The following is a 13881-nucleotide window of genomic DNA, read 5'->3' on the forward strand; positions in this document are numbered from 1 at the left end:
TAGGGATTTTAGGTGTTACGGTCACCCTTGCCTAGTAGTATAATGCAAATTAGCAGAATATTAAGACTATTTGCTTATTTTAAGAGAAAGCTAATTTCAATTACTGTGGCTTGTGCCTTATTAAATATTTTTGAATAGGTGAGAGTTGTCTGTGTGCGCTGCTAAAATTCTTCTGAGTGGCACCCAGAAGGAAGCTGGGCAAGCGCACATGCGCACAGCTTAGAGGGAACACTGGTCTACACCATGGAACCTTGCCACATGCTAAATTTCAGGTTTGTAGCATGTTGGGAAATATGCTGAAGATTTCCCCTTTTTTTTTTTTTAACTTGTTTATTTTTCGGTTGGCATACAGGAGAATGCATTAAGATGTCAGTTCAACACTTTATCTCGGCATTATTATACTCTTATTTATATCCCAACACCCAACCCCACCTCTTAGTCTCGGGCGTCTACCGTGGACTGTCTTTTTTCCCTGTAAGGTCCGATTCCTGACTCATTCGCTCCTGTCTCTTCCTACCTCGGTTCGCCTTCCTCCTTCCTCTCCCGGCTTACGTCCTCAAATCCTGGGTTTGGCTATCCTCCAGGGCCTGCTCCTCCATCGGCTGAGACCGTTCCCTGTCCGCCGCCTGCTGGGCCTGTTGCACCAGGCGCGGTTTGTATGTCAGGGCCGGGAAGCGTAAGTCATAGTCTATCACAGGCGACCAAATGTTTGTGAAACGATGGAGGCGGCCTCTGTTTGCTGCCATCACTTTCTCAGCGATGAAGATGTCCCAGATTTTCAGCCACCATAGCACCGTTAGGGGGCCCTCCGGGGTCTTCCATGTCCGGGCTATTGTGATTTTAGCGGCTAGGAGTAATTGCGTAATGAGGGCCGCGGATGCGCACGTTTTCGGGTAGGTGTCTGGGATCGGGGTCCCCAGCAGTAGCGGCTCCGGTTCCAGTGGCAGCGAAATTTGGGTTATGTCTGTGATGGTCGCTATACATTGGGACCAGAAGACCTTCACCACCGGGCATGACCACCACATGTGTAGGTAGGAGCCTGGCGAGCCGCACCGACGCCAGCACTGTGGGTCCAGCGACTGGTTGAAGTGGTGTAGTTGTAGCGGTGGGAAATACCATCTCATGAGCAGTTTATATGCACATTCCCGGTTGGTGGTGCAGAAGGACGATGAGTGTGTGCGGGCCCAGATATCGGTCCAGTCTTGATCCTGGATTGAGTGCCCTAGGTCCTTTTCCCACTGCGCCATATATGTCGCTCTATTGGACAGGAGGTTCTCCTGGAATAGTCGATGCAGCGTCGAGATCCGCCCTCGGGAGGGGGGGGTCCGCTACTGTTAATTCCAAGGCATCCAGGGTCCGGGTGGCCGCCTCTCGCGTCTGGGGGTGTGTGCACCAGTGTCTGATTTGGCAGTATGTGAACCTGTCTGACTCTGCTAGGTTAAACGTACTTTTGCATTGGGCGAATGCCAGCGGCTGAGTTCCCTCAAATAGTTGGCTTAGGGAGGAGAGGCCTCCGGCGATCCAGTTCTTGAAGTTTGTGGGGTGAGCTCCCGGAGAGAACGCCGGATTGTGGAAGACTGGGGCTGAGGGGCCCAGAGCTCTCGGGATACCTCTGGATTTGCGGGCCCAATCCCACGCCTTCAACGTTTGCTTGGTTGAGGATAGTATAGCTGGCCATGTCCGGCGCAGCGCGGTTGGCAAGTGTAGAAGAAAGCGCAATGGGAGGGGTAATCTGGACTGCTCTATGTCCATCCATTTGGGGCGCCCTGACGTTATAGTCCAAGCCCTGGTATGCGCTATCTGCGCCGCCATTTGGTGTTTTTGGAGGTCAGGGACCCCTAGGCCTCCCTGGTCCGGAGCACATAGCATTGTCTTCCGAGGAATGCGGGCCTTCTTCCTCCTCCATATGAATCCAAATATCTTCCTTTGAAGTCTCTGTAGTTGGGGGCGAGGGACTATGATGGGGAGAGCCGAGCAGGCGTATAGGAATCGTGGCAACAGATTCATCTTACAGGTTGTGATACGACCTATTAGGGATATTTCCTGCTTGTGCCAGGAGTCTAGGTCTTTTTCCAAAGTTTTCATCAGGGGCGGGAAGTTTATCTGATAGATGTCTCCCGGGTTAGCGGGGATCTGCACCCTGAGTAGGGGATGGATGTGTCATTTAACGGGACCGCGCACTGGGCACTGAAGGATGCCTTCTCTCTCTGATTCAACCCTATCCCCAGAGCTGTCGATTTCATCAAGTTAATGGCAAATCCGGACACCTTCCCGAATCTGTGGATTTCCGCTAGGGCGGCTTTTAAGGATTGCGAGGTGTCTGTGATGGTTAGCATCACGTCGTCAGCGTAGAGCGCTATCTTGTGCTGGGTAGAGCCCACTTGGAGGCCTTTGATTCTAGGGTTAAGGCGAATCCGCTGGGCCAACGATTCCATTACCATAGCGAACAGTAAGGGGGAGAGGGGGCAGCCCTGTCTGGTGCCGCATGTTAGGGAGATCAGGTTAGTCAGGAGGCCGTTCACTCGGAGCAGGGTGGTCGGGGATTGGTAGTTCGCTAGGGTGAGCTTTAAGAAGGAGGGCCCAACGCCGAACGACTCCAGAGTGAGGCGGAGGAACGACCAGTCCACTTTGTCGAAAGCCTTGGTCGCGTCTAAAGCTAGCAGGGCAAGTTTCTTCGAGTCTTGTCTGGCTATCTCGATCAGGTTGAGGACTCTGCGCGTATTATCTGTGGTGGCTCTGTTTAAGATAAATCCCGTCTGGTCTGGGTCTATGATGTCCGGAAGAAGCCTCGCTAATCGGTTTGCCAAGACCTTCGAGTAGATATTCGCATCCAGATTTAGTAGGGAGATGGGTCGATAAGCTGCTATATCGCTGGGGTCTTTTCCTGGTTTCAGCGCTAATACTGTTATTGACTCTTTCATTGACGGGGTTGTTGATCCAGAAGTGGCGAAGGAGTTGAAGAGGGTCGTCATTGGGGCTAGTAGCTGAGGCCGGAAGAGTTTGTAGAATCGGGACGAGAAACCATCTGTGTAACGCTCACCTGATTCCCGTAGAGGCGCCGGTCTTGACTGGGCATATACCGTATCTTCAAAGGTGATGTGTAACACACGGCTGGCTCTTTGGGCTGGACCTCTGTGCACTGTATGTCTGACTCGAAGGGTAAGATGTCTGCAGATAGAAAATATGGGATTAAGGAACTGGGTTATTGAATGTCTCTCTCTTCTTCCCTTTCCCTTCTCCTGTAGAACCCCAAAGGTTAACGCTCTCTCCTTAGGTAAGTGAACGCCGTGCTCTCCATCTGCCTCAGGGCAGGGTGCTGTAACCAGTTTCTTTACTGGATAAGGGGAGCAGGCCTCTTGACTTCAGAGGACTGCTGTCCGTCGTTTACTGCACGAACGGTAAGTTTCGAGTAATTCTAATGTCTTTAAAGTCTTTAGTAATGATGTTTCTTGTTTTGCAGGGTTCTGGCGATGGCGGATGACGGGCTGAAGTGAGTTGAAGATGGAGCCCGTGTGATGAATAGAAGCGCCTGGAAGCACGTAAGTAAGCGCTTGTTGCCTGCTTCACGATGCGCTCTAACTGTCTTTTTATTTTGCAGGTACAAGTTCGGAGCGGCTGCAGGGTGCCGGAATACCCACTGGGTTAGATGTGGAAAGGAGTAATGGCACGTGAGTATTAAAGTTCCCCAATGTCTTTAAACGCACCTTGTTTTGTCTTTCAGATGCGGGATGCAGCGCCGAAGGCCTCAGGAGCGTGCGAAGAGTTGGTAAGCTTTTGTCTTTCAGGTGCCGGAATGCAGTGTGAAGACCTCCGGAGCGCACGAAGAGTAGGTAAGCCTTTGTCTTTCAGATGCCGGAATGCAGCGCGAGGCGTTGGTGACAGCCAATGGACCAGGTAAGTGAAGAGTTGTCACTGAAGACCGTAATGCTAACCTGTTCTTTCTGGTCTTTATAGGTGTTGCTGAAGACTGGATTCAGGATGGTAAGCCTTTTTCCTTAGGCCCAGGATCAGATGCAGAAGACACGATGAGCGTTCTGCTGCAGAGGATGCAGAATAACGCAAAGCAAGATTCATCCATCGGGTGTGGTTTAAATAGCCTCCTGTAGTGCTTAGGTGTCTCCTTCCACAGCCACGCATAGGTAAGAAAAGAGTTCCTGCTTTCCAGAAGAGTTCCAGTGTTCTGAATCTAGGGAGTGGCTCCTGCCCCACCCAACAGGAAAAGTAGTTCCAAACAGAAGAGGATCCGAGGCTCAACTGGCAGGCAAGTAAGCAGCATGGTCTGCTGCAGGTAAGTCCACCCAAGCATTATGAGCCCGGCGCTTCCAGCGCTGGGACTGGGCATATTTATGAGCCTGGTGCCACTGGCGCCAGGACTGGGTCCAAAAGGTCCCAATTGGGACTGGTTGGCACTCGGAACCTGGGTTATGGATCTGCTTCCAAGGGAGTTGGGAAAACCCTGACCTTTTGGAAGCAGAGATCATGACAATCTGGGCCCGGGGCTCTCGTTCTTAAGCTTTTAACGGCTTCCTCGATCTCCTCGCTGGTGATCGGGGCCTCCAACTCTTCCCTACTCGTAGTTGAGAGCTTAGGCAAGGCGGCTTCCCGCAGGTAGGACTGCTGCTCTTTCTGGGGCTTTTGGGTAGCTGACATAGTTTCGGTTACGTGAGCTTCTGCAATTCTCAGCTTATCCTGACCCGCGAATTGGGCTGCACCCTGAGGGTCCCGGAGGCTTAGTATAGTGTTCCTTCTCTTGATTCTTGCGAGTTTTTCCACCAGGAATTTATTTGCTTTGTTTCCCCTGGCGTAGTAGCTCTGCTTCGTCTTGGTTAGCAGCTGGGCTGTGTCCTCCGCGTAATGAGCCTCTAGTTTCCTCCGTGCCGTCTGCAAGATTCGGTAGGTTCTCGGGGACCAGTTTCTAGCTTTACATGCCGTCTCCGCCTCCAGAACCTTGTCGTCTAGGATGCGGCGGGTCTGTTGCTTTTGCCTATGGGAAGCCGCTCCTCGGGAGATCAGCACCCCTCGCACTACGGCCTTCATTGCATCCCATGTCGTCGCTGGGGAGGTATCTTCGTTTTTATTGTCTTCGAAGTACTGTTTGATGGTTTTAGCTACTACGTCTCCCGTCGCCATGTTATTTAGGATCGGGTCATAAAGAGACCATCTGCGTCTTGGGGGCCGGACTGGGTGATAGGCTCTTAGCGTCAGCATTACGGGTGCATGATCTGAATGGATTCTGGGGCCTATGAGGACATCGTCTGTGTACGACAGGATCTGCGGGGATGCAAGCAAGAGGTCGATACGTGAATAAGTCCTATGCACATAAGAGTAGCATGAGTCTCGTTCCTCTGGATGGAGGATCCTCCAGGTATCCACCACTTCGAAGGTTCGGAACAATTTAAGCAGGGCGATCGCCAAGCCAAAGTCTCCGCGGGCAGGGGGGTGTGATCTATCTACTAGTGGGTTGGGGACTCCGTTGAAATCTCCCCCGATGATGGTCTGACCCTCAACAAACGGAAGCAGGGTGTTTTCCAGGGTCGAGTAGAATGCCTCTTGTTCTTGATTTGGTGCATATACTGAGATCAACGTGTATAGTTGGCCGAGAATTCGGCATTTCACCGCCACGAAGCGGCCGTTTGGGTCCCGTTTAGAGTCCAGGATTTGAGGCTTCAAATCTTTGGCGATTAAAATAGCTGTGCCACCCTTCTTCGCTCCATTCGAAGCTAGGAACTGCGTTGGGAATTGCCGATCTCTGAGCCTTGCGAAGTCCGCTGGGATCAAGTGTGTCTCCTGCAGGAAGACAACGGAGGCCTTATCATTCTGGATGCGTTGTAGGATTGTTTTTCTCTTCTGTGGGGCGTTGAGGCCTCTAACGTTGAGCGTTAGGAACCTTAGTTTCTGGATCGGCGGGGGGGCCTCTTGGGTGCCTTCTGGGGAGGGATACTGTTCCTCGTGGGTGGGCTGGGGGTATTCAGTCTTCATTTCGAGATTCCGAGTTAGCTAGGTCCTCCTGCAGCCAGGTTTTCTGCATCCTCCAACGGGAGGGCAACATTTTATCTGAGTGGGTCCACCAATGGGTGGGCAAACTTAAACGGGTGGGAGAACTCCAAACTGTACGGGGGGCCTGAATTTTCTGCGCAGCCACCCTTACGGCCAACGTGGCCCAAACAGTTTTCCTCGCCAACGGGGCGAGGGTCGAACCATTGAGATCAGCTCGGCTCCAAGGGTGGGTAGGTGACATACTCCTTGGAGAGGGGGGACTGGGCCGTTCGGGGCCCGCGGCAATGCCATGCTTCGTTTTGGCTTCAGCGTCGGTCTTAGTATCATGGCCGCAAACCTCTAAATCATTTCATCTTTCGGCGTCTTTGCGCTTTAGACCAGGGTTGTTGCTGTCTTTGAGGTGATTGATCTGGTTCCTCTGGCGGGAGGAGTGGACTAGGGGTGGTTGAGGTCTCCGGAGAGTTTGGGTGCAGAATCGATTTTGCGTCCTCCAGGTGGCTAATTTTGCGTAGAGTTCCCTGGTACGAGAATTGTAACGTAGCGGGGAAGAGCCAACGGTAGCGAATCTGCTGGCTCTGGAGGAACAGGGTCAAGGGCTTGAGAGCTCTCCTTTTCTGTATGGTGATCGGGGAGAGATCTTGGTATATCTGCAGGGGGGTGCTCATGAACGACAGTTCATCTTTGGAGCGGCTTATTGCCGAGATGGCTTCTTTGGTAGCGTAGAAGTGTACTCTCGTGATCACATCCGGAGGGCCGTCTGAATCTACTCCTCGTCTCTGGCGTAGTCTGTGGGTTCGGTCCAGGACGAGTTGGGCTTTGTCCGTAAGCGGAAGGAGAGCCTGGAAGAAGTTGCCTATATACTCCGGGAGCTCTCTATCTTGGATCGTTGCTGGGACCCCACGGATGCGCAGGTTATTCCGTCGGGCCCTGTTTTCTAAGTCCTCTTGCTTGAATGCGAGAATCTCATTACTGGACTGAAGCGCTCAGATCTCACGCCGCATTTTTATTATTGCTGCATCGTGATTCTGGGTCAAGTCTTCGACCTCTCCTATTCTCTGTTCCGCTTCCGTGAGTCGTTGGTCCGTCTGTTCTAGTCGTGTGGTGAGCTCGGTCATGCAGGACCGAATTTCGGCTTTGATGTCCTTCATGAAGGCCATTAAGTCATCTCTGGTGGCGAGGTTACCTTGTTCTTCTGGGGGCTTTTGCGGGGTAAGCTTAAGCGAGGGGTCCGGTTTTCTTGTCTTGTCTGTTACTAGGAGCATGGTGGAAATGTCCGCGGTTTTGGCTGGTTTGGTGAGTCTCGACATTTTGCCGGGGCTGGGACTCTGGAGATCCTCTTCTGGCTGGAAGCCCCTGGGGGGGGCGCTTTGGGGAGGATGATTGGTTTCGGAGGAATCTGCTGTGTAGGGCGAGTGATCCGCCCGCCGTATTAGTTGTCAGAGTTGCAGTGGGTCTTGCCACTCTTGGATGTAGTGGAGGGGGTCGGCTCCGCTTGAGGTAGATGTCCACCCTGCCAGGGGGCTGCAGCTATCCAGGATGATAGGCCTGGTGGGTGAAGTGGGCAGGAGCGCCCCAGGATATTTTGGCAGTCGGAGACGTGGGGGTGCCTTCAGAAGGAGGTCGGGGAAAGCTGTGCGGTTAGGGGGGGGGGGACAACCTGACCACTCTCCCCAGCCGGCAAGGTATCTGGTGGGCAGGGGCGCCCCCAGGAAGCTGGAAGGGGGGGCTCCGGATTCAGCGCTGGGGGGATTGTGGGGGACGGCGGACACTCACCCAGTCAGGCCTCCGATACCGCCTCCGGGGTGCTGGGCTGCAGGGAGGAGCCGCAGACTCCTCCGCTCTCCGGGTCGATCATTGCCAGTGTAGAAGGTGGGGGGGGGGGCGGTAGAAGGGCCCCTGCCCCCACAGCTGGTCCCGAAGCTAGAGGGCCCCGGGGGCTTGGTCGCCCCCCCGCGAGCTGGTCCGCCGCACGGGCGAGGTTCGGGGAGCTCCGGGGCCCTCCTCCAGGAGGGCCTCCTTCTGAGGTCTGGTTATCAGGTCCGGAGGGCCGGAGAGTCAGCCGGACTGGGGGGTCGAGATGGTGGTGGGGGCTGACGCCAACCCCGTACTCCGCTCCAATGGAGGGGGGAGGCGGGTGGAAGGAACACCCGAGCCCGCGCCGAGGCCTCAGGTGGAAGGGCCCCGGGGACCGGAGCGGCCGCCCCTCCAGCGAGGCTCAGGATCGGAGCAGAGGGTGAGAGCAGGAGGTCCTATGGGCGTCTCGTCACTGGGCGCCGGCGGAGGAAAGGGGCCCGGGTCGCGGCCGCCATCTTGGCTCGCGCGGAGAGGCACCCGCGTCAAGTTCTTTCGCCGCGTTTTCAGGGTTCCCACCGCGTTCGCTGTACAAAAATGGAGCGGTGGATGCGCAGGTGGTTCCGCCAGCTTCTCCCGCCAGAGGGACAGCAGCGGCGGCGCTGGCGCCGGCTAAATTTCAGATGAGGCCGCGGGTCCCTACGGAGGCCATTAATGGAGCAGCCTCATCAGTGGCGCTCCAGGCCACGCCCCCCATTTCCCCTTTTTCTATATACAATAGATAAGATATATATGTTGCAAAATATACTATTTATATAGGCCTTTGCAGAAACTGCAGGTGAGTCACTTTTTAGGATACGGTGGGTCATTTTTTATTAAAATCCCATATTGAATTGGAAGGAACCATGAACTTTTGCACTTAAGTGAAAACGATCCCCTCTGTGTAATTTTAGAAATGTTTATTCAGAAGTGCACAAGAAAGGTGTACACACAGGCAAAATCGCCTTAACACTTTCCTTTTGCACTTTGGAATAAAATGAGTTTCAATGCCTGGAACAATTAACACTTGCTTCAGGCATTTACGACGGTTTTCAATGGGTTGCGCCTCCTTTTGACATTTGGGGAAAACCTGTAAAATCTATTGGTTCACAGCCAGCATGAAGAGCTCATGTTAGCCGTAAACCTGGTGGATTTTCCAGGCGGAGTGGGAAAGAGAACCGTCATGTAAAGTCTGCCTTTGTCCCCAATTCTGTCTTGCAGATCAAGTACAATCACCCTTAATCTGTAAAATTGGTGTTAAAAATGATCACCATATTTTACCCCAGGCCCCATAGTTTTTAAGGCCAGGGACCCACAACACTTTCCAAAAGGCATAAAGTCAAAAGTAAAGCACTGAAGTTAAAGAACCTCTGGAAGACTCTGGAACCTTCTTGCCATCAACACGAGACATGCCCCTTCGCTTCTTCATTTCCAGAAGGCACTCAAGACCCTGCGCTTAAAGGAATGTCTCCTCCCTAATTGATAGTTTCATACACACTCGCTCACCCAACCTGAGACTGGGCTATCTGAACGCCTGGTTTCCTTCCCTAATGCTTGTAGATACCTTGCTACTTGCTTCCCGCTTCCTTGTATCTCTGCATCCCTCCCATTTGCAATTCCCTCTACGACTTGTAAAGCACGCCGTTGCTTCGTAAAGCGAGTTACACTCTTACTATTATAAAAAAAATAATACAATTATGGCAGAGTTGTCAAAGTTTAGGCAGAGTCAGCACAAGACACGGAGGTCCTTAACTAGACTCTCAATGGTTCCATGTTTGCCAATGTTGTTCAATGCCACAACGACAAGCAGAAAACCTCTGGGTGGAGGGAAAAAGAGCTGTCAAAGCTGCAGTCCAACTATGATAGCAGGTGGCTGCTCACGGCCAAAGAGAATCACACAAGGACTGTTGATGAAGTTGCTGGAATCAAGAAAGACGAACCAGATGCTGGGCATAGGTGCTCTGTTGGCCTAGATGGCTAAAGAGGTGCAGATGATGCCCCAAAAAGAAAGGTTAGTACTGTAGGTCCTTGCCACTACCCACTGCCAGTCCTTAGCAGGACAGTGGATGTCCCAGGTGTGAGGTAAGCAGGGCAGTGGGTGCCACAACACTTACAGTGGCTCACTTTGCAAGCCGGAATTCACTACAAGGTTGCTAATATTGGCCACAAATGTCTCCATGCCACAACACCTCCCCACATAACAGCAAATCAGTTTCCCTATGCACCTGCTAGGACTCAGATTATCTAATTGCCACATATTTATGAAACCTAGATTCAATCTTAGGTCCACTGGTGAGTTCAGGGGGTGATCGTCTGAATTCTCTCCCCCAGTCCAGACTCCATGGAGTGGTATGCAACCCTGTCCATTTTAAAAAGATTTTAAAAACAGCTCTACATTGTCAATGTGTGACTGTCTAAAGGGCTCGGTCTTGATTTCTGTATTCTGTTTGATTCGTCTCTTTCGCGCCTTAGGGTTTAAGCATTCAAGACAAAAGGCCACCCAGACAAAAGGGATGGCTAAAAGCAAAACTTCCAGGAGCAGGGCTTGACCAAAACGAGGTGCTTAGAGAGCACCATTGCCCTAGTAGCAAAACGGGCTATTAACTGTTGGCTAACGGATGTCAAAGTACACGTAATTCAATTTTATATGGACCTACTGAGGAATAAATCATTCAACTACTGAAAGATTAACAATACTGTCTTGTTCTAAGACCCTGAGCCTCTTTCAAACAATATTAATGTTTCAGAGTCCAAAAAAGCAAAGCCATCCCCATCCACTGTAGCGATAAAGCCACTGAGGCACACTACCGGATGACGTCATTCATACCACCCCAGTAAATGGAAGGAGGTCATTTTCTCAACAGAGGAAATTAAGTCCATCAGTCCACGAGCATTCCAAAACTGGCGGCAACATACCAGGCATACATGTATGTGAATTTTGATATGGGCTAAGACAAATATACCACTATGGAATTCCTTATGCACTGAATGAAGAATACACGTTCTTTTTACCTCATCCTGCGCAACCTGGGCCGCCCGGAAATCTTCAGTCTGCCCCTGGTGTCTTGCGGTTGTCTGCATCATAAAAAAAGAATATTGGTTAATGAAATACAACAGAACAATGCATATGAAACAATGCAAAGTGTTTCATCGCTGATATTGAAATCAGATACATGTGTCCAAGTCTTCATAGAATACAAATAATTGTCATAGCCTCACTTGTCCTTTTATCACACTGTAACCGAAATACTCTTTATAAGCCAGTATCAATTCTCCACCGCCATTCATAGAATGACACAGATATTGCATCATGGCCTGTCCGATAAACCACTGGAATGGGCTAAGACTCCCAAGACTGAAATCAACTGCGAGCCACGGCTAAAGAACCAAAAGACAGTATTGTCTGCAAATCTCATTGAACAAGGAGTCTTGAACTGGTCCCACTAGCTGTCTGTGGGTCACAAGACTATGCCAAACAGTATCCGAACCATGCACTGGGGACTATGGGGAATACCTGCCCGGCTGGTGCGGACGGTGGGATCTGCTCTGCCTCTCAAGGGTTAACGTGGCATAATGCAGACAGAGGGACAAGGCCCATGTGTACAGACAGTTACTGTGCTGTGAAGGACATGGACGCTAAATGCAATACGTGCCCGAGCAGGATGAAATCAGAAGAAACCTGGAGTTTGACGCTGCAGTTACGTGAAACGCGGCGGAGAGCGGGTCAAATGAAATGGACTCTCAGTTTATTATGGAAGTGTGCATGCACTGTAGAGTGTTGCAAGAGTTTGGCGTTCAGCCAGTCCTCAGCAAACAATAGTGCTGACACTTTCTTATGGATAGGCATCATATCATTTTTTTTAAAACTCTTTTTTATTGACTTGACAGCACAACAACAACCAGAGGGGGCCACATGGCACCAGCGCTAAATGTAAATCAAACTTAGTAATCCACAGTGCATATTTAGTAAATATAGCATATTGATGAAAAGCAATACACAAAGTTTTAATACATACACCATAACAGGTCGCAATTCAAGGGGAACCACCTGGGGAAGCAGACGGGGAAATAGACGGCAAGGTCATGGCAGCAATATAGTCTCGGAACTTCGGCCAGATGTCCCTCGGCCTGGAGTGGGAATGCTGCATGGCACTCCAGGACTGCTCATGTCGTGAGCCCATGTGACCGATCTGAGCCATTGAGCATAAGTAGGTGGACTAGGGCGGAGCCAACAGAGTAGTATACAGCGAACTGCCAGTAGCATGCAGAGGCCTGCCAGTTTCTTACCATCAGGGGGTAACTGCGGGAGATCATGGAATAGGCAATGCAGTGGGGTGGGGGTGATTGGGTGTCCCAGAATGTCCGACAATGTAGAACAAATGTCCAGCCAGAATTGGGACAGACGGGGACAAAGCCACAACATGTGTATATAGGAGGCTTGATCTGCGCCGCACCTAGGACAAGTGGGGGGGTTGGCTTGAAACATGCGGTGGAGCCTCATGGGTGTATGATGATACCTGTGTAAAATTTTAAACTGAATGAGTTTAAATTTAGTGTTGTAGGAGACCTCGTGGGTACGGGCACACATCTGAGCCCACCTCTCGTCGGTGATCTCAGTACCAAGGTCCTCCCCCCATCTGTGTCTCAGCTCGGCGAAGTGGGGGGCCGCTCTAGTCTGCATTAGGGAATAGAGCCTCGACACCTTACCTCTAAAGGAGAGATAGGAGCAAAGCTCCTCAACTATGGGTTCATCAGTGGGCAAGGCGGGGAAGTCCGAGTATCTGGACTTGAGATGTGCTCGGAGTGAAGAGTACTGTAGCCACACCGAGGGTCGGCGCCTGAGTGAAGGGGGAAGATCAGACCATTCTATGAAACTTCCCTGATCAAAGGCATCGCGCAGGGTCAAGAAACCGGCAGCAGCCCAGCGAGTGACCACCGAAAGTGGAATGTGCGGGACATCGGGAAGGAAGTTCCACAGTGGCAGATCCCCATGGAACGGGTGAGGTGTGTTGATCATAGACCAGAGTTTAGTCAACGCCAGGGATGTACAAGCCACCGGATTCGCAGAGCCGAAGGCAGGGGGGATTGGCTGAAGAACCAGGGACCCGATCACCCGGTCGCAGTCAGCTAGCTTCTCAAGGCGGACATGGGGGGGGGGGGGTCAACGGTGTTGAACCAGAATGCAGCGAACTGTGATTGGGCCACCACCTAGTACCTGATAAAATCGGGTGCGCTAAAGCCGCCCAGCGCCTTAGGGTCAGTTAGCGTGGTCAATTTGAGCCGGACAGCCCCAGAGTGCCAGAGGAAGGTGTTACATATAGTGCGCAGTGTTTGGAAAAAGGTATCCCCAGGACACAGAGGCAGATTGGTGAATCGATATAGTAATTGAGGTAATACAATCATTTTAAGTATGCCTATTCTGCCTGCTAGTGAGAGGGGAAGCTTAGTCCAGCTGGAGGTTTTAACCTGCAGGTTAGTTAGGTAAGCGTGATAATTGTCACGCAGCTGTGACACGTGCCGGGAGACCATCACCCCCAGGTAGGTGAAACTAGAGGGAGCCCAGTTGAACCCGTGAAGATTGGGAGGGGGTTGAGTCGAATCTGTGAGTGGGAATAATGTAGACTTAGAACAATTGACCGTCAGACCGGATATGTCCCCAAATCGAGCTACGTCTATCAGTATAGGTAAAAGATTAATTTCAGGGAACCGAACAAACAGCAGGGTATCGTCCGCATAAAGGGAGACAATATCAGTTTGGCCAAATGTGCGCAACCCTCTGTGCGAGTGTGACTGCCGAATCATGTCAGCAAAGGGCTCCATGGCAATGGCAAAAATGAGCGGGGAGAAGGGGCATTACTGGCGCGTACCTCTAAATATATGAAAAGGGGAGGAGCACCTATCTTCCGTGCGGACTTTGGCCCACGGGGCGGTGTAAAGGAGCTTTACCCAGGTGCGGAAGTTGGGGCCGAATTTGCATTTCTCAAGAACACATCACAAGTATTTACAAGAAACTGAATCAAATGCTTTTTGCATGTCTAATGTGGCTGCCACTGC

At 51.6% G+C, this 13881-nt stretch overlaps 1 protein-coding gene across 9 annotated transcripts in view; it reads right to left on the reverse strand.

Annotated features, from left to right (window-relative positions):
• Positions 1-13881, reverse strand: part of LOC138472286 (coiled-coil domain-containing protein 50-like) — a 768296-nt gene that overhangs the window by 142441 nt on the left and 611974 nt on the right. For all 9 annotated transcript variants that reach the window (XM_069610399.1, XM_069610405.1, XM_069610398.1 and 6 more), the window contains one exon: positions 10840-10902. In XM_069610399.1, coding sequence (XP_069466500.1) covers positions 10840-10902 — 63 coding nt within the window. The remainder of the gene's footprint in view (positions 1-10839; positions 10903-13881) is intronic.

The sequence above is a fragment of the Ambystoma mexicanum genome, chromosome 8 (assembly GCF_040938575.1).
Source record: "Ambystoma mexicanum isolate Mex_15411 chromosome 8, UKY_AmexF1_1, whole genome shotgun sequence".
In the NCBI taxonomy this organism is placed as follows: domain Eukaryota; kingdom Metazoa; phylum Chordata; class Amphibia; order Caudata; family Ambystomatidae; genus Ambystoma; species Ambystoma mexicanum.